The 25171-nt window shown below is 41.8% G+C and overlaps 1 protein-coding gene across 9 annotated transcripts in view; it reads left to right on the top strand.

The window, feature by feature from the left end:
* Nucleotides 1-25171, top strand: part of LOC129171762 (cadherin-1) — a 303014-nt gene that overhangs the window by 149420 nt on the left and 128423 nt on the right. For all 9 annotated transcript variants that reach the window (XR_008566831.1, XM_054760803.1, XM_054760775.1 and 6 more), the window contains 2 exons: nt 9353-9472; nt 20087-20254. Coding sequence is in view for 8 of the 9 variants with exons in the window: in XM_054760803.1 (XP_054616778.1) it covers nt 9353-9472; nt 20087-20254 (288 nt within the window). In the remaining variant the exon portion in view is untranslated. The remainder of the gene's footprint in view (nt 1-9352; nt 9473-20086; nt 20255-25171) is intronic.

Here is a 25171-nt window from a genome sequence, read left to right as displayed (position 1 = left end):
ACTTTCAGTGCTCACTTGAGCCTGTGCATGTAAATGTCCAGCAATGTCCAAAAAAAATGTAAACAATACATGACGTTCACTGCTCCAAAACAGCGCTTGCGGTGGTCATGATCTACCAAATAAAGTTGACAGTTAGTCATGTTCAGGTGCTGCAAACTGTGCAGCTCCTACAAGAACACAGCGTCCTGTCACTTCTCTGGACTTTCTCTGCTCATTATGAAAATGCGTGGCTTTTGAAAGGAAAGGACACGCTGATGTCACTGGTCAGAATAGCGACCCACCTTGACCTCACCTGCAAATAATATATTCCACCACTGATAATTATTTTGCTCCAGTCTTCCCCCTGTGGCGAAGGGCTGTGTTTGTGTATATAAAACCAAAATTGTGAAAACAAGTCAGTCACATCCAGTTGTGCTAGAAAAATAGAGACTCAAGTAAAGTTTGCCGAACAAGTTTAAGCATCTGATATTCATTTTGCAAAATGAAGACATTTATTACATACTTTACAGTAATCCCTTGTTTATTGCTGTTAATTGGTTCCTTCGTGGGATTCCTTATTTATAAAATGAAATATTTTTGTAGTCAGAGCATGGAAAACTTGTTTATAGCCTTCTAGATATGGTTTTCAAGCTTATTAGAGCCCTCTGGACATGAACTAACACCACTATAGTCACCTTCACGCATCTATTACCCAATATAGTAGACATAATATGAGTAAATAAGCCAAGTAAGACATACATAAGACTCGTGCTCGTGTGTGTTGCTATAAATGTGTTCTCGAGGGGAGCAGAATGAGTGGCTGTTGTGAGATAATTCAAACCTGCAATAAAAGCCTCTATTTGTGTCTCTAACCGAACATTACTGACACCTAGTGACCAGTGGAGAGTACTACATATCATCAACGCCTTTGAATCCATCTTTTGAATGCCTTGAATTTGTATTTTAGTTAATTTAGCCATTTTTTGCTTGAAAATGCCCAATTTAGGCTAAAAATGTGTAACAGTTGCTTATATATGCATATTTTTTTACAAATAGGCAGTATTCAACCACAAAACACCATGCTTTAGTAATTAACTCATTCAATACCATAAACGTAGTTCTCCATTTTTTTAAACCTGAACGCCCGATCCCAACAACATATTTATACATCTTTTACATTTTTTTGCACAAGAGGCAAAATGAGGTGATGGCGCAAGTCTCCACTAATGGATTCCACTTCAGAGCAATTTGAAGCCATAAAAACGGCCACAAGGTGGCAGAAGTGCATTTGATAAGAGCTTGGCAGAGCTCATGTGTACGGAAAAATCACACATGACAGGAAGGAGGAAGTGAGAGAGCGTGGATGAGTGTAGCGTGCAGAAGGTTACGCATTTTAGCCAAATTTTAATGCATGCACACGCACAAATGTGAAAATGGTAAATAGTTTATGGTTTCATATTTGTAAATAAATTGTTATTTTGATGTAAAACAACCCCTTTTTGTGTCAGCTGTCAAAAAAAGCAAAAAATATTTGTGTCAAAGTGAAACTTATGCTTGAAATGTATCTTTTCACAAAAAGCTAGTATTATCCTTTTTTTAGTCGGGAACCGATATTTTCCTGAAACTTACCTACAGTATGTTCTACTGCTGATTACTGAAGAAGAAACTTTCTGATGAAAGATGGGAGTCTAATCTTACTTTTGGTACGTTCCATGTTTATGTAGCCCAGGTGTTCTCATTTATTTTCTTTCATGCGCCCCCAGCAGACAGAAATATGTTCACACCTCCCCTGATTTGAAATACTATAGAAAAAAACTTGATATATATTTATTTATCTGTACTGCATAGACTGAACTCAAAACTGAAACCGGTACTGAAGGGGTTGCCTTTTGAAAACAGGCTGGGAGTGAATGAGTTCATATATTTTTGAGAAACCCTGATAGAGTGAGGCCGCAATATTCCAAGCGCGAGGTCGCAATATCGCGATTCCATTAACGCTCCCTTGCTGTTGTTTTCCTGAAATGAAATCATGAATAAATGATTGCCGTTTCCGGGTAGACTATGGTCTATTATTAGTCAAAACATATTGAAATACAAGTGATATGTAGTATTCTGGTCACTAGGTGGCAGTAACAACACAAAACATTGAGACATTAGTTTACATGGCATTACCTTGACACACTGCGTGAAGTCATGAAGTCAGCCATGGCATGTCCCACAAAAAAGTTCTACTCGCATCCCGTGTGGAAGTGGTACGTTCTTGGCTTCTTAAGTTTAGAAGAAATAAATTTGAGGCTAACTGATTAGCTAGCTAGTGGCCTTCAAGTCCCGCTATCAACGAGGGAGGACTGTATATGGATCGTGGTCCTGGTGGAAGGTCAACTAAACAAACTGAAAAAGTAAACCAAGAAACTGATAAAGTAAACAGTAAACAAATAAACTAACAAAGTAAACAAACTGAAACTGAAATTTGAAAACAGTGATCATTGATCATTTAATTGTGTACCTCTGATCATTAATGTAACATTTGTGACATTTTACAAAAAAAAAAGAAAAGATTTACTGGTAATAATTCACACAATATGGAAAATTATACCCAGCAATATTTTATAAGCAATTGTTTGAATGTATGACCTTATCTGCGGTGTAGAGGAAATAAGAACCATTTTTCACTTGAAACAGCACACATGTCAAAGACGTGGTGACCCGCCAATATTTCTATGGTTGCTAAAAGACCGTCTACAATATAACAGAAGTGCTTGGAATGGAAACGACGAGGCCGGGCGAGAGATAGAAATAATTTTTCACCCTCATGTAACTGAAAGATCTGGAGAGACGGAATGTGCCTTGAGATTGCAATTCAGAGCATGGCTCCAGAGAGCCTGCATGTACAAAAAGTGCTTTAATCTACATTTAAACTCCACTCGGCACCTTGAAGGACCACTCTTGCGCTCTAAGAGCCAGGAGAAAGTTTTGTATAATTTTAAATAATATATGCCAAAAGCTGCCTATTTCCAAATCTCTTTTAAGGTCTCTGCTATCTGACTGATTGTGCATCGTTCTTATGAAGACTTTTTTCCCGCACAGAAAATCTTAATCTGCTCTGTTCAAACTGTCACCATCACTGTGTTAAATAAAAAAAAACAAAAATTGGCTGTCGTCTTTACACAAGAATAGTTCATACAAACATTAACTGGAGAGTACAAGTTGTAACGACTGTCTGCTGTTGCTATCGTATATAAATCCCAGTTAGGAGGAATTGGACGCCGCCAAGGGGCACCTACATGTGTTAGTGGACGCTCCCGGCATGCTGCAGGGGCACATCCCGAAGCGAGGGGTATTATTTAATAACGGTGTCAGCTGTTTATGAGCAGCTGATCTTTATAGCGGCTTGAGATTGTTCAGTAACTCCAGACTGCTTGACAATGCAACGTTTACCAAGATGCTTTGCAGCATGAGGCTGCTTAGACGATCAAATGACATGTTAGACCGAAACGAGTGGAGACCCTTTTGGCTTATTTACACAATGTATTGAGAGAAAAAAAGATCGGAATACGCTAGTGATGCTCTGATGGATCGGCCACCGATCAGTATCGGCCAATTTGCGTAAAAAAAATATGCCGATAAATGCCTTTCAAAGCCGACCACAAAACACGATCGCGTGACAATTCATGTCATGACAACACAAACACGACATGAATGTGCACATATGCTGCGTCATGTAGGGTTGGCAACACCCCAACGCACTTTGAAAAACACGAATCATGTTGATTGTGCACCCTCCACATAAGATAAAAAGACTAGATTTGGGGGGAAAACCTACTTAAAACTAGTGCAATTATCTGTCCTTGCAGAAAGAACATTTTACTTGGTAAGAAATCCTAAATTAAGATTTCTATACCTAAAAATAAGCAGGAATCTTTAAGCTGGAAATACTTATTTTTTAGAATGAAATACTTATATTTGTTTACCTTATTAGAACAATAACAACTGAAAAAGGGAAGACCATGACCCGTTCAACAGGACCCCCTCTCGGCCTTGCAAGCTTGGCCCAACGGGAGGCGGAGCGTTACAGTGTGGAAGTGGTTTTGACGGGGTGGAGGGAGCGAGGATCGCACCTTCCAGTTGTAGGTGAACTGCTCCACCTCCTGAGCCACGGCTGCCCCAACCTAATACCTCATACTAGTGTAGACGGATAAAGCTGTATCCTGAAACTAGTTGGCAGGCCTTGAAATAAGCCTAAATCCATCTTGAATGCAAAAAAAGGCTTGCCAAATGTAAGGAAAAAAAACAACTTAAAACCAATGAAAAATATCTGTCAGCTAATTTTACTTTAAAAAAAAAAATCCTAAATTAAGATTTCCATATCTAGAAATAAACAGGACCTTTACACTGAAAATACTTATTTTCAAAAAGTGAAATATTATTAACAATAAGTGAAAATGAAATGGCATAGTGCAAAATGAATAAGCTGTATCCTGAAACTCGCTGATCTTGAAAGAAGCCCAAATGAATCTTACAAGTCGTCCAAAAAGTCTTTCCAAAGAAAGTCTACTTGTTCCACGGACATACAGTCATGGGAACAATGATTAGACCACCCTTGTTTCTTCAGTTCCTTGCTCATTTTAATGCCTGATACAACTAAAGGTACCTTTGTTTGGACAAATAGAACAATGGCAACATAAATAGCTCATAAGAGTTACATTTTTTGGCAGTGCAATGCTACAGCTATTCATGTAAGAACTGAAGAGATTTTGGTTCTCATCAAGAAAACCATGGAAGCTGCTCGATATCAGCTCTTAAATTGCTATCATCGTTATATTTGTCTAAAGAAATGTACCTTAAGTTGTACCAGGCACTAAAATGGATCAAGAAAGTGAAAAAACAAGGATATGCTAATCACTTTTTCCATGACTGTATAGCTTAACTCGTGCTATGAAAAATCACAACCGGAAGTGCTAAGTTGATAACATCGGTATTTATTTTCGTTAACCAGGATGTACCAAGTTGCTCTCCAAAATCTGTCATTTATTCATTTAATCATTGGTCTGTATCGGTCATCAAAAACTGTTTACACCTTTGTGTTTAATAAACTGAATGTTAAAACGTTGTTGTTTAGCAGTTCTTAAATTAAGCTTCCTGTGGATGTTGTGGAATCTTTAAACAGGATTTTAGTTGTTGGGAAAACCCAAATAACTTATTTTGAGAGATATTTCCTCAATTGTAACATTTCTGAACTAAACAAGACAAAAATTAATCCCTCGTTCTAAAACTAAGGTCATACTTTAAAGTCAATGAGGAAATAACCCTTAAAACGGGGCAAATGAGCTAACATAAATAGGATTTTAAATCTTGGCAGGTGGCAAATCATTTGCAGGGCAAATGCTGCTCTGAGCCCACTGCTCTTTTACATGACATTAAACTTTTTAGCCGCTTCTTCTTCGTGGGTGTGTGCGGCTATTTTTTCCGGTCGGCAAAGTGGGCGTCGAAATGAGGAATCGAAATACAAACATTCAAACAATCCCAGGAGAATCGGATTGTTCGTCCCGGTTCCCATCGATGCTCAAGCTCGATACCAAACCCAACTTATGTCGTCGTTGGCGGTTGACTCTCGAAAATAGTAACACAAAATAGGTTTTTATAGTTCTACATTTTAGATAGTGTCCCTGTTGATCTTGCTGCCACGTTCTGTCTTTGGGGAACAATCATGTCTTCCATGAAAAGAAAAGTAGCCTTAAATGCTCATTTAATCCCATTCATTCATCATTTATATGCATTTATATTCATTTTGAAGCCTTTTATGCACGCAAACTATATTTACATAACTATTAAAAACGTGCATTCTGTTGACATCGTTGGCTTTCTGGAACAGATGATTAGGATTTACATGATTTCTTATGGGAACATTTGATTTGGTTAGCACAGTCGGATGCTCTGGAAGGAATTAATGACGCTAAGCAAGGTTCCACTGTGACTGCGACCGGACATCTGGTTTGAGCTGGGCACGATTTTGATGCACCGAAAGAAGCCTCCTGTATCGATGATAATCAGCCATAAATCTTTAGCTTAAGTGATTGTGGAGACCAGCACCGCGTATCGCGAGAGAAGCAATCGGTTGACCTTGTCTTACAAACAACGCGAGAGGATTGCCTTTTCATGACTTACCTTTGCTGAAGACGAGAACGCTAACACGCCGCCTAGCTAGCGAGGGCCAGCGTGCCCCAGCTAGCTACCAGCGACGTGCAGGTTCAGAGTGAAAAAAGACGACAGGCACGCTTATTCTTGCACCCAGCTTGTATCAATGGCACATTTGTCACAAGTCTAATTGTGTAAACAAAATAAGGGTGTCATAAAAATAGCTTACATTAAAACGTGACTGGTTACGTCACAGTTTGTTGAAGGTGTTGTAGCAGTACGTGCTGAGGCTGACATCCCATTAGAAAAGTTAGCCAAGCTACATCCATTCCTCAATTACTGGACAAATGGGCCAATGATGTATTGCATTAATAAATGTAAGGATTTTTGCATTTAATTCATGGACATTTTATTCACTAACTCAAATAGTGCATACTTTATGCTGGTAAAATTAAGTGGAAAAGGTAAAAAAATGGATTTCTAAAAAGTTCAAACAACACAAATTGATCTATAACCATGTCAAATGATTAGTCCTGCCCTAAAACAATTTTGTACACCCATTTTTTCAAATTTTATCTTTTATTGGATGGACTTTTATTGGATTAGGGACCTGACGGACAGAGGTTTGTTGCAAAAGCCAAACAATATTCTTGGTCATGCTGTGAAGAGCTATTTTCATAACCATACTCAATTCCACATAATCATGTTTGTAACAAAAGCTTATTATTAAAAAAAACGGATCGGATCGGCAAAACTATTAAAAAAAATGGGATCGGATTGGTAGCCAAAAACTAGAGATTGGGACATCCGTGACAGACAGACAGATTGATGTTTATTGTCATTGCACACACTATACAATTAAACGTAGTTTGGTGGCGCCACTTCCATTTCTAACAACATTAAGTTTAGGTTGATTGCATAACCGTTTCTTTGTCAGCTGACATTAAACTCCCCTCCTTATTCGCTCTTGCTCCCCCGCGGCGTTTCAAGCTGCACACGGAGATGCAACTTTTGTGTTTATTATTCTGATTACGGATAAACTGAGTGGTAAGATGCTTAAATCTATAACAAAAGTTATCTGTTTACTTATAGCGGCTAGTTATGCAGAAAGAAAAAAAAAAAGTATTATTTGATGGCTTTGTTTCACATCATGAAGTCCACTACAGAAAAGAGTGTTTTCGACACGGAAATGGTAAATGGTCTTTCGCTTGTGTAGCGCTTTTCAACCTCCAAGGCACTCACAGCACTTTGACACTGCTAGCACATTTACCTACTGACGACGCAGCATCAGAAGCATCTGGGGGTCCAGTATCTTGCCCGAGGACCCCCACCCTCCAGGGTGGGAGACGACCACCCTACCACCTGAGCCATGCTGCCCCACGTCCGCTTCTTAAACTATTAGTTCATGATGAAATCGGAAAAAAAAACCCTCTTTAACCTGCCTTGGCTTCGGCTGCATTGTCTTTTGCATAATCATTTCCAGTCCTTGCACATGGGTAATACTTGATAGCAAATGCTAACTGGATGTCATACATGAACTGTGTGTCCTAATGAACGCTACGTAGCTACTCTGACGGGCACATTACCAGTACTCAGGTTATGTACACAGCTACAGAGGAATTATGTGTGATTATCTTTATTGCCATATTCAATGTAATTATGCTAGCAACGGCTTTGATTACCTGTAAACTTCGAAAATGTGCATGTGAAATACTAATCATTACTAGTATTTCAAAGTTTACCAGTTCTCTTTTATATACGTATGTTATACGTTTTATAGAAAGAGGTAGATCATTTTGACTTAGTTAGCTGGAAAAGTGCGTGCAACCCTGACATACAAGAACTTGTATAATGGACATAAATACATACTCATATTTTTTTAATAAATATAGTAAATGTACATCTTTCCTTTATTTATAGTAGGATGCATGTGTTTGGGACACGGTCATTTTAAAAGCAGCTCGCAGGCTGAAAAAGTGTGAGCACCCCTGGTCCACATCAACCATCAATGGAATCGTTCTGTTTTTAAAAGGATGGTATCGTTGCCTCCTGTGCATCCACATTCAAATAGAATCGTCCATCACAAACATTTCCATCCCTATGAAACATGACACATTTCTGGATCATTTAAAGGATTATTTCTCATGGTGAAGTCTAATTTGCTATTTTTACCGTTCATGGTACTTTAAATGAATCTTTTAATTGTGTTTATTAAATATACAACCAGGACATGTGCAGGACACTTTGCGTAATTCTGACTTTATTTTTTTATGGTAATTTCCTTGTGCATTTGTACACTTTGTTTCCCTGGGGCGCCAATGGAATGGCCACAGTTAGCTTTTTGTATCTGACACCACAAGCGGGAGCTGGAATGTAATTATATTGAAGGTCAAACATCTCAAAATGGGTTAAACATGAAGCAGTCAGGTCTGATTTTATGTTTTTGTAATTTGCCTGTCAACCGGTTCAGTGGCTCACTTAACTCGTGTTTCCGTGGACACACACCCCCACAACTATTGTTTCTCACATTTTGCCTTCCATCAGATAAAACGTAGCAGTTGTTCTCACAAATCCTCGTCTTCCTCCCACATTGTTGGACTTGAGTGTCACAGAGAAATGTCACTCCTCTGCTCCTAAGCATGAATATACAATTTCTGAGTGTGCTGCATATGAATGCAAAAAGAACTCAAATGCTTTCCAGATTGTGTTTATTTCCATTTTTTTCATTTTTTATTTTTTTGCAAAGTAATTCAAAAATGCTCCTGCCAAATTGACACTCCGTGAGCCGTAGAAAGAAGATTTAGGGGGAGTAAGAGGAGAAGCGTGAAAGCGGCAGACGGTCCGATTGAACGAGGGAGCAAAAAGAAATTGGAGACGGAGATGAAGAGAAATGAAGTGAGACAGTGGGAGGCGGGGGGCCGGGGGAAGGTTAGCAGCGGCACAGAGGAGTGAGAGGGTGTGTTTGTGTAGGTGTTTAGATTAGGTGAATAAAGTATTTGTCACACTTTACTGTGACAAAGATTGAAAAAGAAGGAGCGGGAGAGAAGTGGAGAGGCTGTGTGGATATAAAGCTGTCTAATGCACCTAAAGTGATGCTGTATATTTACTGCTTCGCTGCAGATCTCACTTATTTGGACTTGCCCTCCCTTTTCCTATTTCTGTGACTTCCAACCTCAATTCCCATTTCCCACCCTGTTGCCCTCTCCTCCATCCTCCTCCGCCCTTCTCCTTCCTGCAGGCACTTCTATCATCCAGGTGACAGCGACAGATGCAGATGACCCGACTTACGGGAACAGTGCCAAACTGGTGTACACGCTGGTGCAGGGCCAACAGTACTTCTCAGTCGATCCCCAGACAGGTCAGTGGGTTTCCGTATGGTACGAATCAGGCCCTGTCCACACGGGAACGTTCCTGGGGTTTTTATTTTTTGGCGGGTTGAAAAACGGGATTGGTAAATAGTTGCATCCACACGGGAACGCATCATTGGGGTGAAAACGATGTCATCCACAAGACACACCTACATGTGCAGTCTTGTCCAATAAAGGAAAAGCATGAAAGGTTTCAGTTATTTATTTGCAGTACCAAAACAAAGTAGTACTACAGCAATCAGTAGCAAAGGTAGTAAATACAGTTTGTTCGCCAAGGAACTTTGTGACCACTCTTCTCTTTCCCTCTGAAGGAGTTAGCAGGCTTCCTTAGCCTTCCCTCGTCGCTCAACGTTTCAGCGTGCATGCGAGCTTTTTTAACGGTCCCATTGCTTCTCTCATCTTCGCTGTTTGGCCTTTGATGAGAGGACCAAGTTCTTCACTCAGGGCCAAAAGAGAAGCTCTGGACATGCAAGTCATCGCCCAAGACGACGCCATCCGCAAAGTTTTCCCACCAGCTGCTAGTTCTTTGAGGGCTCACCCGAAATCTTCTCCTGGTGGCCCTTTTTGTTGGACACCGTGGTGGGTTTGAAAGAATCCGACGCATGTGGTTGTGTATGCGTCTTTGCTCCACGCGTAGAGGGCGGCGAGGTTTTGTTGCAATATTGCTAATAGCGGCACCCGCAGCACAAACAAAGCACTGAAGTCCGGCATTGCTGTTGTTTTTGTTTGGCGCGCGGGGCTCCCTCTGGTTCTTCTGGTCCCGTGACGGCAACGGGACGACGTTGGGTCATCGTTGTTGTATTGCCTGTCTACACGACACGTTTCAGGTCACCCAGAACGCTGTTCCCGTGTGGCTGAGAGGCTGAAACGACAAAATACTTTGCCGTTTTGACTTGAACACGTCCCCGTGTGGACAGGCCCTTAGTGTGTGGTTCTACCAGCTTCTCACAACACACGCATGCAAAAATACATATTGGAAATGTTGCTTCTCTTTAGCCTTTCTTCCCATTTGTTGGGACCGTGTCGCTACTGGAGAAGTAGTAAAAAATACGAGCAATATATTTGGGAACAGCGCTGGACTCTGAGCTTCAATGAGGAGGCCAGAGCAAGTGAAACTTAGGCCAAATTAGCGTTTAGTAAATTCTTGCATCCAGACGGGAACGGATGACTGGGTGAAAAGGTTGTAATACACAAGGCACACCTACGTGTGGCGCTGTAAACAGACACGCAGATGGAACCACGTGACACAGCAAACTATAGAAGAAGAAAGAACACATGTGCATAAGTCTTCCGCTTTCCAAGGTTTGTCTAGATTTACGACAAAATTGAATTACTTCTACGAATCATTTTGGAGAAAAGGACAACAAAATATCAGAAGATTGTCGGCTGGGGTGAGTGATGTCCGTCCACGGCGAGGAGTTGGTGACGTCATCGTCTTCATAAAGCAGCGGTTTGCTTGTCTAAACAGAAACAGAAACTCTGCAAGGCGTTTACATTTCAGAGCACCCAGAACGCTGTTTTCGTGTGGTTTAAAGGCTGAAAGCTTAAACTTACTTGGCTGTTTGGACCTGAAAACATTTTTATTTGGATAGCCCCTTAAACTTGTGTGCTTGGCTTAGCTCAGCATGCCCCGAAAATCTGCAATCTGCAACATTATTTTGAAATGTGTGGCCCCTGACGTCAGTGTCATCAACACGTTGCAACAGAGACTGGGGGGAAAACAAGTCACCTGTTGGGAATTTGGCTGTTCAGCTCCACGTTAGGGCGCAGTAACTTGTGCAAAAAGCACAGAAATTCAAAAGGTTAGAGAAGGTTATAGCGCATTTTTGGGTGATCCTGAAATGTCAAGCAAAAGCCCAGTATCACTATTTTTTGGTGAGTCGTGCATACACTTCATTAAATATCTGGAAACATTTTTCAAGTATTCAACTTTGCAGGTTCCCCTTTATACAGTGTTCCCTCGTTTATCGTGTGGGATAGGTTCCCAAAATATCCCGCAATAAGTGAAATATATGTTTTAAGGCTGTAAAACCCTCATCACACACTTTATACACTCCTCTCAGACGTGCACTGACATTTTTTCATGTCTCTCTTGTTTAAACACTTTAAGTTAACACCTTTGTTTGACGTTTAATGCTGAACCTACGATGTTGGACACGAGAAATTATGAAGTGACTCACACGTCCAGCTTCCTTCAGCATGTCCACAAGTCCAACGTTTTGTGCGACGATCAGCATCTTCCTCCGCCTTTCGGTTGCAGAACGTTTCGTCGACATTGTGGGTTCTGTCGGGGAGAAAACGTGCACACATACAGAGTTCAGAGTCTCTGCAGGCTGTTTGCTAGCGATCACACACCAGGAAACACGGCGGTTCGGCATGAAGGAGTTTGATGGACGATAGTCTACAGCCAATCAGGATGCAGAAGACAGTGGGCGGGTTCTCCCTTAGCTAATAAGGAGCGCAGAACACAATGTACGCGTCTCCCTTCGCCAATCAGGATGCAGAACACAATGCGCCGTCATACGCTGTGACAAAAAAAAGACTAAAATTGCACTAAAAACCATGCGAAACAGGTGAACCCTGATGGAGCGAGGGAACACTGTACTGTATTTTCTATAATAATGCACCATGAAGAGGAAAAAAACATTTTTTTTCGCATTTTGCACTCTTTGATTTTAAGAAATAGAGCTTTGAAATGCAAAAAGAAGCATGAAAGTGAAATAGGCTGTTCATCAGCTGATCAAGACTGTAGCCTTTGGCAAAAATGTGGATTGAAAGTGATTTAGTGTGATGATCACTGTCATGATCTCTTGATGGCAAAGGCAAAACAGCTTTCTCTCTTTGAACACGTCGGGATTGTTGAGCTGCATAAGCAAGGCCTCTCAGAGCACGCCATTGCTGCTGAGGTTGGACACAGTAAGACATTACTGGAAGTCATTTTAAACTTCTCCAAACATCCTGGGGGTCATGGAACAAAAAAGTCAAGTTGTAGACCCAAAATAATGTCACCAGCCCTGAGCCGGAGTATCCCATTGGCTGTCCATCAAGACATGGGACCATCCTCGGCCCAAATGAAGGTTGATACTGGTGCCGATTGCAGTCCAATAATCATCATCAGACATCTCCTTCAACGCCACAAAATTGCCCGTTGGGAATTTGCATGAGAGCACCAAACATGAGACACTGAAACCTTCAGTGGAACAATGGAGCTTCCGATTGTGCAGGGGTGTCAAACGGCAGCTGGCTATGTGAAGATGTTGCAGGGGGCATCCCTCACGACTGAAGGTCATGTCGTCTGTGTGGTAATGACTGGCTTTTTCAACAGGACTACGCTGCACTTCACAGGTTTTGTGAGCTCTAACTATGACAATGTTCCATTTATAAATAAGGAATCCTACTTTGCGGAACTCACTTACCACGGTCAGGTCTGGAATCGATTTAAACCGCAATAAATGAGCTATACTGTAAAGTGTTCCCCTGTTTATCGCGGGGATATGTTCCCAAAATAGCCTGCAATAAGTGAAATCTGCAAAGTAGCCAACTATATTTTTGTAAAATATATGATATATGTTTTAAGGCTGTAAAACCCCTCACCATACACTTTATACACTTTTCTCAGTCAGGCATTAACATCTTTTCACATTTCGCTCTTGTTTAAACACTCGCAAAGTTCAAACATTACTGATCAACCTATCAATCAAACAATAAATGATCAAACAATAAATTATGAAGTGACTCACACGTATTTCACTCCTCTGACGGTGCCTCCCCGCTGAAGCAATTTGTATGCTTATTAAAACATACTGCTCCTGTTGTCGTATTCTCCTCCCCCTCCTCGTCCTCCATGAATCGAAGATTGATTTATTCCGTAATGGTGCCCTACAGCCGCAACATCTACCTTCCTTCAGCATGTCCAGAAGTCCAACTGTTTGTGCGATGGCTGGCTTCCTCTGCCTTTTGGGTGCAGAACGTTTTGTCGACATTGTGGGATTTGTTGGGGAGAAACATGCAAAAATATGAAGAATGCTCGCTGTTTGGTAGCATGACACAACAGGAGACACCGCGGGGCGGCACAAAGGAGATTGATTGACAGTGGTGTACAGCCAATCAGGACACAGAAAACAATGGGCGGTGCAGACAGACAAGAGAGACGCCACCTCGTGCTGAGCACAGAACTACGACACTCAACTTCCGCACAATGCAAGTCGTCTTAAAGGGCTAGGCTCGGCCTGTAACAGCGTTCATACGCTGTAAAAAAAAAAAAAAAAGCAAAAAAAAATCTGCCAGTCCGCGAAACGTGAACTACGATGGTCACAGGATCAGCCAAAATATGAAAAAGGTGTGGCTTATAGTCGGGAAGATAGAGTAGTACAATGTAGCAAAGTACAGCCACAATGAAGTAGTGACATTACCATTCAACTGTGTAATAGTATCTTGCCGCTGGATCGCATTAGACTGCAAGCGTACCCAATTTTGTGACCAGCGAGTGTTTAAAAAAATGCACAGATGACTGAAAGAGAAATGCACAGACCCTGCAGAAAAGCAAGTTTACGCAAGATGCTGAAGTGCAAACACATATCCGGGCAAACAAGTGGTCATGGGTGAAACACACACACAAATACACACTGGAAGTGTGGGAAAAAATCAAACAAGATGGTGAGAACATGAGGCGATGTCGTATGTCGGTCTTTTTGAATGCCCTTCTCTTTATTTTATTTGCTTTCCTCACACACACACTGACTTATCCTCCCTTGTGAGTCCCTTGTTGTCTTGTCACACTGAGTCTTCCATCGTTCCCACTTTTGACCACTTGGCTTTTCTCTCGTGTGGCCCCTGATCCAGCCTTCTCTCAAACACACACACTAGTCACCCCCGCCCTCCCCCCGCGGTTCATTGCAGTGTGAGCTGGCAGAAATGTCTTGTCGCTGTTAGGGCCAGTATCCGCACAACAAAAGCCCACAATAGCTCCAAGTTACGACCTCTGGATGAAGCAAATCAAAAAGACGCGTGTCAGCAGTGGTTTGTGGACTATTACGCTGGACAGCATACCCAGACTTGTCTGCTGTGTGTCTTCTCTAGTTCTCTCCCCCTCATATACACTCAACAGAAATATAAATACAACTCTTTTGTTTCTGCTCCCATCTTTTATGAGCCGGACTCAAAGCTCTACAATGTTTTCAATGTGCACAAAATATTGCTCACAAATCCACCTCACAGGTGTGGGATATCAAGATGCTGATTACTGTGTACAGCATGATTATTGCACAAGTGTGCCCTAGGGTGGCCACAGTAAAAGGTCACTTGGAAATGTGCAGTTTTATCACACACAGCAATGTGTTGAGGGAGCATGCAATAAGCGTCCAATAATATTAAGGAAGAAAAAAATCCAAACCTTCATGGCCCTGTGTGGAAAAAGTGATTGCACCTCCCATTAAGTCATGCCTGAGATGAATTGAGATCTATCAGTATGGAAAAAGTTATAAAGCCATTCCTAAAGCTTTGGGACTCCAGCGAACCACAGTGAGAGCCATTATCCACAAATGGCCAAAGCATGGAACAGTGGTGAACCTTTCCAGGAGTGGCCGGCCAACCAAAGTGACGACTCATCTGAGAGGTCACAAAAGACCCCACAACAACATCCAAAGAACTGCAGGCCTCACTTGCCTCAGTTAAGGTCAGAGTTCATGACTCCACCATAAGAAAGAAACTGGGCAAAAACGGCCTGCATGGCCTGAGTTCCAAGACTGCTAAAAAAAAGAAAGAACATTAAGGCTCGTCTCAATTTTGCCAGAAAACATTTTTACGACCTTTGGGAAGATACTCTGTGGTCTGACGAGACAAAAGTTGAACTTTTTGGAAGGTGTGTGTCCCATTACATCTGGCATTTCAGAAAAAGATCATAGCAACAGTAAAATATGGTGGTGGTAGTGTGCTGGTCTGGGGCTGTTTTGCTGCTTCAGGACCTGGAAGACTTGCTGTGATAAATGGAAGCATGAATTGTGCTGAAGGAGAATGTCCGGCCATCTGTTGGTGACCTCAAGCTGAAAGCAACTTGGGTTCTGCAGCAGGACAATGATCCAAAACACACCAGCAAGTCCACCTCTGAATGGCTGAAAACAAAATAAAGACTTTGGAGTGGCCTAGTCCAAGTCCTGACCTGAATCCTATTGAGATGCTGTGGCATGACCTTAAAAAGGCGCTTCATGCTGGAAAAGCCTTCAATGTGGCTGAATGACAACAATTCTGCAAAGATGAGTGGGCCAAGATTCCTCCCCAGCGCTGGAAGAGACTCATTGCAAGTTATCACAAACGCTTGATTGCAGTTGTTGCTGGACAATCACTTTTTCACACAGGTCCATGTAGCTTTGGATTTTTTTTCTCCCCTAATAATAAAATGTTTCATTTAAAAACTGCATTTTGTGTTCAGTTGTGTTGTCATTGACTATTATTTAAATTAGTTTGATTATCTGAAACTTTTAAGTATGACAAACGAGCAAAAAAGAAATAAATCAGGAAGGGGGCAAACACTTTTTCACACCTCTGTATAACTTCTTAGCATGTGTTGCTTTACAAAATATCAAAATGGTCTTGCATCATTCTATTTTTTACTATGGGGCCCTCACTGGAATACGTTTGGACACCCCTGCAGTCAGCGTTTAAAGTGACCAGATCAGAAAGGAGGTGGGAGGTGGCCCCGAAAGGGCCAAAACTCAGCAATGACGAGAGTGTAGAAGGCACAGGGGGCGACCGAGAGTGGCAGCATGCGATTATCGAGACACCGCGAGCGAGAGGAGAGTGATCTTTTTGCATGCGGATTTTGGCACTGTATTGACGCCATCGTAACGTCCACTAGAGCGTTTTCCTGTGAATTCAAAGTTCTTTTCTCGACCGCAAGCCGTCTCCACAGGGGTTTGAAAGAATTCGGCAGTACGTACATCCAACGAGCCATTTTATTAAGATCACATGTTTAGGGTTATCCATACGTCAACCTTTGAGGGAAATTGGGGCTCAGAGGTGAAGAATTCGGATTAATGTCTGACACATGTCGTATTGATTGACGTGTGCATTACACTCGTAGCGTTTATCTCCACAAGAGTCGGCCGGTGTGAGCGAGGCCAACTGAGACTTTATTTTTGCTCATGTGAGTCACGGAGAGCAGATACCCGTTGTTGCTCAGTGGACATCAATCTTTAACAATTGATTGCTGACTGGAGGCAGCTAGGGCAAAGAGATCGGCAGTGCATTTGAATTTGAATTGTGCAGTGTGGAGAGAGAGGAGAGGTTCCCGCTCTGTGCAGCAGATGTGACGGCGTTTAGTATTCAGAACACGTCCATCCTCTTCTCACCTCGCGCTCTGTCTCCCCGTTTCTACACGGCGCCATCATCAACAGCCGTATTGAAATTGTACACACTCAATCAGCCACACTTGTGAAATATGAGAAATGTTGCCATTATTTATTTACCCAAGCGGGATTGAATGTGACTAAAGGTGATCTGCCGAGTCATCCAAACCATCGCTGTAGTTGGTGTTTGGCCGAGCGTAGCATGCACTTTATGTGCCGGTGCAGAGTCCGGTCATATGTCACACAATGAGGCCATTCACACGGAGGAGGGGATCAATCTGTAATGGATTTCTCCGTGCCATTAAAGTATGACACCCGTGACAGTATATTGTGCTCTCAAAATGCTCGTCTTTCACGTTTTTTTTGTTTTGAACTTTGCAAGACGTTTTGGCATTAAAAGTACATTTTGGAAAAAGATGTCTTGACACCGGAACAAGTACTGGCACTCAAAATTAAAAACAGTCAAACATTTTAAAAAATACAATATTTTACTTCCACATGGAGAAAACTGAAAGCCTGCAACTTTGCCACTTTGATACTTTGTAAGTTATGCTAAAAAGTGATTTATATTTCAACAAAAAACTCTCATAATATTATGGCTTTTTAAAAATATATTTTTCTTATTTATATATCAATTATTTATATATAGATATACATATTTCTTATTTATATGTTAATATCTTACTGCATACTGTATATTCACAGGTAAATAAATGCCTGCTTAAAAGTCAAGAAGAAGAACTGATTACTAGTTTTTTAAAAATGTGATTTTAAGTGCTGTTATAAATGAGAGAAAATATTCCATTAGATTTTTCACCTGGGTCTTCCACACAAACACAATCTCTGTGGGAGTGGACGAAGACCTACGAATCCAATGCATCCCGATGCTTACAATTCATCTACGTTGGGAGCTTTTATTTCTTCATGCACTTCCTCACATGTGACTGCCTGTTAGCTTTCATGGAAGCTGCAGAGCATCTTGCACATAGAGCACATGATGACGCTTCATTCACGCGTGGAGCTACCGGCCAAGCAGTGTGTCAAACTTAAAATGAACAGTCATATTCATGTTAATAACGTCAATTTGGTCTAAAGGTCTGTAGACAATCTAAATACTGGATTTTAGCAAAAACCCAACAATGACTGTATACCCAAAGAGAGGAACATAGAGCATTCCTGGAAAATCTACATAGAATTGCTGGACTGCAGGCTAAAGATGAATTTTGAGTTTGGTGGCTTATGCATCATCTGCAGCACATTTTGTTTTGTAAAATGGTATAGCCAAGGTTTGTCATCCACAATTCAAAATGAAATGCGGATAATAAGAAGAGCAGAGGTCGTTACAGAACTAGGCTGCAACTTCAGTTCACTATCTTAAATTTCCTCAAAAATGTGCAGAAACATAAAAAAGATGAGAAAGCATTAAACTACCAGAGGGTTTTTCTTTTTTTCCCCCCATCATACTCTAATATGAATGCACACAGATGAGAGGAAGAGATGGGAGGCAGAGGATTTCAGTGCATCATGCTGTCCTCTGGCAGTTGAAGGCAACATAACTAAGACAGGGTTCAAGGCAAGTCTGACTCAGCCTTAACTAGAAGCTACAAGCTTGCTCAAAAAAGCAAAATTAGGGATAAAGAGGACGAGCCTGCCTCCTAAACCTAAAGTAGAATATGTTTCCACAGGAGAGACGCCTGATAGCTGAAATCTCTGCCTCGCTATCTTTGAGGCTCAGGGAACCACAAGGAGGTCTTAACTTAAGATATGATCATGCCAACTATTAGCAGCCATGTAGATGAGGTGAAATGTTTCATTCTCCATTTGACAGGGAAGCAGTGTAGAACAATGTCAAGTGTAGGATCAACAATATCCTCTGTACCAGTGGTGCTCAACTGGTCTGCCTTTGCGACCCACCACCTTCATGCAAGAATTTACATTTTTGTTTTACTGTTGGATCTTAACGAGGTTCTAAGTAGAGCTTCAAAATGCAGAAAGAAGAAATGGGAGTGAGATAAAAAACATTTTAAATAAGTAATTTATTGCAAACAAGCATTGAAGTGAAATAGGCTGTTCATCAACTGATCAAAAGATCATAGCTAAAAAAAAGCGAAACCCCCCCCCCCGAACAGAAGTAAAATCTTCAAAAAAGGACTCGGTAATGCTTAGTAGCTGTGACATCCTTGTTAATCACCTCAAAAATGGGTCTGAGCATGCTTGATGCCACTGTTTCCAGGAGGCTCCAGGAGGCTGATATGTCCATTTTTGTAAATCCATCCCCACATGTTCTCCAGTGGATTTAGATGAGGGGAACATGATGGTCCAAAAGAGTGAGCTTGTTGCTCTGGAAGAAGTCCTTTGTGAAGTACAGCGTTGTCCTGTTGAAAAAGCCAGTCATTACCACACAGACGAGGGCCTTCAGTCATGAGGGATGCCCCCTGAAACATCTGCCATTTGACACCCCTGCACAACCTGAATCTCCATTGTTCCACTGAAGGATCATGATGGCGTCCCCTCCACTGTGTCGTGTGGAAAACATCTCTGGTGGCATCTCCTTGTAATGCCAGAAATGCTGGAAACCATCAGGACCGTCAATGGTGGCGTCAATGACCTGTGTTAGGTGGTTTCGTGCAAAATCCAAACGGGCAGTTTTGTGGAGTTGAAGGAGGCAAGGCCTTTGAAGACCTTTTTTGTTCTCTGGCAGATGGCGTCTGATGGTTATTGGACTACAGTTGGAACCAGTAAACAACCTTCATTTGGGCCAAGGATGGTCCCGTGTTTTGACGGACCGCCAATGGGATCCTCCGGCTCAGGGCCGGTGACATTCTTTTGGGTCTCCCGCTTGACTTTTTGGTTCCATAAACCTCAGGATGTTTGAAAAATTTGCCAATGATTGTCTTACTGCGTCCAACCTCAGCAGCAGTGGCGTGCTGCGAGAGGCCTTGCTTATGCAGATCAACAATCCCGCCGCGTTCAAAGAGAGAAAGCTTTTGTGCCTTTTCCATCAAGAGATCATGTTTGCCAAGTAGCATGTTTGCGTATATGTGCCTTGTGATTGGCTGGCAACCAGTCCAGGGTGTACCCCACGTCTCTCCCAAAATCAGCTGGGCTCGGCTCTAGACCAGCCGTGACCCTCATGAGGACAAGCGGTAGCTTTACTTCAGCATCCATACTGAAGCAGCTGGACACATAAAGACAAGCAAGAAATGTCAGTGAACTCGCTATACAACCTAGGAAATGTGTTTTTTCATCTGTGTTCTGCAGGTATTCTACGCACCGCTGTCCCTGACATGGACAGGGAGACCCAGGATCAGTACCTCGTGGTCCTTCAAGCCAAGGACATGGGAGGCCATTTAGGAGGATTATCTGGGACCACCACCGTCACAGTCACCCTCTCTGACGTCAACGACAACCCTCCACGCTTCACTCAGAGTGAGTAACGCAGCAACTCAGACATCCAAAACCTGACAAGCATGCACGCTACATACGCCTCGTTAGTACAATGAGTGATCAGTTGCTATACAAATTAACAAAGCTTTTCATTACTTATACGGTGCATTCAGAAAACACATGCTGAGCTGCATACTGTGATGGAACAAACAACGCATGTTTTCACCACAGGGCAGAAGGGTTCTCGGACCTTTTTGACCTGCAGGCCCAGTCAGTGGTTTCACAGCATCAAGTCAGGCAGAAGAGATTCCTGCAGGGCAATGAGATGCCTCATCAAACATTCAGTCAGGAATTTCACTCTTCTGCGAAATAATAAATTAGCTATCACCAGCACCTCTTTTCAGACCAAGTCTTTGATAGGATTTTATCCAGGCCAACTGTGAACTTTTTTTAAATGTATGATGTATGATATGATGACGCATGTTACCATTTGACTTATTATGTTGAATCAAAATCAGACCGCTACCCCTGCTATTGGTAATAAATCATTGAAGTTAGACTGCAACAGAGTTGAAATATCATTTAAAAATTTGGATTATCAGATGTGATTGACCTAGTTGGAATAGACGGTAAGGCTTCTGTTAATACCCAGAAGGAGGCTTATGTGCTGGTTAGTGAATTCTCTTTAAAGCGCTGCACTGATACAGACCGATGACTGCATTTTTGATGAAAGTTTATTTCAAGCTGCAATCCTGAATATTTCTGTCGTGATTGATTTGTCACAACCTCCAGTGGTAGACGTGTTTGCAGAATGTTGTGGGGCGGTAAGCACACACTAAGGTTGTTTTTAAGAGGAAATAAGCCACAATAATTGGCCCTTTCCATCAGTCTATTAGCGAAGGTGGTCTAATTATAAACTTGACTACAAAAGGAGTTTATTTTCAAGTTGCATACTGTCGCCTCCAGCATTTCATTCATAGCACATCGCATAGTCTTTTAATTCTCTGCATAAACTACTAAGTTGACTGACAAACACTGGGACAAGTTGTATGTTACCTATACCTAAATAGCAGCAAGTAATGCATCATTGCCCTATTATCATTTCTTAAAGTTACAGTATGTGATTGTAAAAGCTGTTTCTTCTCTTTAGCCCGTCTTCCTGGTTCTTTGAACCGCGTTGCGATTGGAGAAGTAGGCAATGAGCTCACAATTTAAAAGGCTTTCAAACTGTATTAAAAAATAGCATCGATATATTTGGGCATATCAACGAGGAAGCTCGAGGAAGTGGGCAGAATGAAAGTGTACAGAGTCTCTAGAGCAGCTGCTGTGGCCCCCACCCAAACATGAAAGTTAAGCTTGTGTGTGAAAGACTGGTTCAAACTGGTCCTAACTATGCTGATAGGGTGTCCCTTTACTATTTTCTCCTCTCACTACTTTTCCATGAATTATCTGTGAGTGTGCAATTCTAGTTGTGCTATGTGAGTGTAGTGTCACGGAAGCATTCCTATGGGACGCTATTAGACCGAATCTTAATAATGAAAGTATGATAACAATATCTAACATGATCCAATTGCCAACATCGCTTATTAAGAAATTTTTATAAATTAATTATGTCTCCCAAGCGGCAGCGCGGCAAAAAAAAAGAAAGCCATCACCATTGAAGTGTAAATGAACATCATAAAAAGCTATTGCCACCTCCTTAGGTCCAGCCGCTTGACTGTCATGACCATTGTGTAGATGAAGGTTATTGAACGTTCGGAGAATGTGTCATATGTGTGAGCAATGTCCTGACTGGACAAATTTCTGACACACCACGGCTGGTTCCACCCTGTTCACTGCACGACAACACCTGACAAGACATGGAATTGGGTCAGAATCAAAAGTGGGTTGGACGACTCACACTTGGGCTTTAAACAGGCTTGATTTGCATAGTGTACAGTGTATATACAGTGGTGCGAAAAAGTGATTGTCCCCACTTGAGTTGATATTTTTGGATGTTTGTCACATTTAAATGTTTCAGATCATCAAATAAATGTAAATATTAGTCAATGACAACACAACTGAACATAAAATGCAGTTTTGAAATGAAACTTTTTATTATTAAGGGAGAAAAAAATGCAAACCTACATGGTTTGGTGTGAAAAAGTGATTGCCCCCTAAAGCTAATAACTGGTTGGGCCCCCCTTAGCAGCAACAACTGCAATCAAGCGTTTGTGATAACTTGCAATGAGTCTCTTACAGCGCTGGGGAGGAATTCTGGCCCACTCATCTTTGCAGAATTGTTGTCATTCAGCCACATTGGAGGCTTTTCCAGCATGAAGCGCCTTTTTAAGGTCATGCCACAGCATCTCAATAGGATTCAGGTCAGGACTTGGACTAGGCCACTCCAAAGTGTTCATCCATTCAGAGGTGGACTTGCTGGTGTGTTTTGGATCATTGTCCTGCTGCAGAACCCAAGTTGGTTTCAGCTTGAGGTCACCAACAGATGGCCGGACATTCTCCTTCAGGATTTTTTGGTAGACAGAAGAATTCATGCTTCCATTTATCACAGCAAGTCTTCCAGGTCCTGAAGCAGAAAAACAGCCCCAGACCATCACACTACCACCACCATATTTTACTGTTACTATGATGTTCTTTTCTGAAATGCGGCACTACTTTTGCGGCAGATGTAATGGGACACACACCTTACAAAAAGTTCAACTTTTTGTCAGACCACAGAGTATTTTCCCAAAGGTGTTGGGGACCATCAAGATGTTTTCTGGCAAAATTGAGACTGTAATGTTCTTTTTGTTCAGCAGTGGTTTTGGTCTTGGAACTCTGCCATGCAGGCTGTTTTTGCCCAGTGTCTTTCTTATGGTGGAGTCATGAACTCTGACCTTAACTGAGGCAAGTGAGGCCTGCAGTTCTTTAGATGTTGTTGTGGGGTCTTTTGTGACCTCTTGGATGAGTCGTCGCTGCGCTCTTGGGGTCATTTTGGTTGGCCGGCCACTCCTCGGAAGGTTCACCACTGTTCCATGTTTTGGCCATTTGTGGATAATGGCTCTCACTGTGGTTCGCTGGAGTCCCAAAGCTTTAGAAATGGCTTTATAACCTTTTCCATACTCCATCCATCAATCCATCCATTTTCTATGCCGTTTATCCTCATTAGGGTCGCGGGGTATGCTGGAGCCCATCCCAGCTGACTTCGGGCAAGAGGCGGGGTACACCCTGGACTGGTCCTTTTCCAAACTCATAGATCTCAATTAATGTCATTTCTGTTTTAACAGGGGGGCAATCACTTTTTCACACAGGGCCATGGAGATCTGGATTTTTTTTTCTTTAATAATAAAAAGTTTCACATAACTTTATTATGTGTTGTCTTTGACTAATATTTAAATTTGTTTAATAATCTGACATATTCAAGTGACAAACATGTAAAAAAAAACAAATCAGCAAGGGGGCAAACACTTTTTCACACCACTGTAACTTACCAGGATGCACGGGAAGTACTCCAAATTATTTCACATTGTTTTGTGCATGTAAAAGTACAATTATTCTATATAAAATGTATTTTGTGTTTATATTTTGGAATTTTGGGAACAAACTAATTGTATTTACATTATTTCCTCGCCCTAACTTCAACCACCACTGTGCACGACGTCCCCAATTTTATCAAACTTCAAGACAAGCGTCAGACGATTAATGCTTTGTTCTTAACTCTTAACTTTTGCTCTTCCTTTGGCCTTTTGCAGCTTTTTGGCAACACTAATTCAAAAAGTGCCCTAGTGCGGCTCAATTGAATGAAAAACTATGAAAACCAGGACATTTTGATCATTTTCAAACCAAAAAAACAAATAAAAAAAAGGACGCCCAGGACATGGCCTGGGAAAACAGGACATTTGGTCACCCTCTGTTACCTACTTCGCATTTTCCGTCCAGTTATGACAATTTAGGTTGGCACTGGTGCCATTGTGATAATGGTTTGCCAACTTATTATTGTATGATGTGATGACTGTGTGCTTTCAATAAGCGGTAGATAGTGTGTTGCGCTGGAGAACTTCTGTATAACTACAAAGCGTGCGATACTGGAACGTGAAGAATTATGTGTGTGTGTATTTGTGAAGTTTAAATAGAAAGGACATCCACAACACAGTGTAGCGTCGCGCAGGTTGAGTCAAGAGGAGCCTTGGCAGAGGCTGACAACTCAGCGGCTTGTCTCAGTGTCTGTAATGCAGCCGACTCCTGGCTTTAGTGCCAAAATTGGACTAATGATGTCCTGCGGTGGGCGCTGTGCTTGTCAAATTGAACCCCCTTCAAAGCCGGGGTTTTGGACTGCAAAAGTTCCTTGGAAGAAAACTGTGCTTACTCTTGCTCAGCGTGGTGCATGATAGGCCTCAATGTGCCAAAAGCAGGTAAAAATCATGCTGTGCCATCCAAGTGGGTGATTTCCTGCGTGTGTGTCATTTAATTGCATGCTGATGTCAATTTATTCAACAGAGACTTCCTGTCATATCACGCTTGCTTTGTGCTGTTTTATACTTCTGTGTTGTTTGTTTGTGTGTGTGTGTGTGTGTGTGTGTGTGTGTGTGCACTTGCTCACCATCAAAGCCCGCCATCCTGGCACTCTACTCAATTACACACCCAGGCTTTAAAAAGAACACAGGAAAAACAGACATCCTCAGATCTAGGCCCCGTGTCTCCCAAGGTCAACACTGCTGATTCCTTGTGACATTTACAAGAAGGAGAGGATTACATGGGAGCGTGCAAAGCAAGTATCAGCTGTATGTGATAACCTTAACGAGATGAAAACGCTGGTCCTCCTTTGTGGGCTTTTTTTTTCCAACACCGGAGACCCTCCCCCCTAATGAAAGCGTGATTCCAGGAACTACGTGTGATATGAAAAGTTTGAGCATCATCAAGGGATATACTCTGCCTGGGGGAGGCAGAGGAAAAGTAGGCTACTGTGAATTGTTTTTGGTT

Source organism: Dunckerocampus dactyliophorus, chromosome 2 (assembly GCF_027744805.1).
Source record: "Dunckerocampus dactyliophorus isolate RoL2022-P2 chromosome 2, RoL_Ddac_1.1, whole genome shotgun sequence".
In the NCBI taxonomy this organism is placed as follows: domain Eukaryota; kingdom Metazoa; phylum Chordata; class Actinopteri; order Syngnathiformes; family Syngnathidae; genus Dunckerocampus; species Dunckerocampus dactyliophorus.
This window is presented reverse-complemented; position numbering and strand designations above follow the sequence as displayed.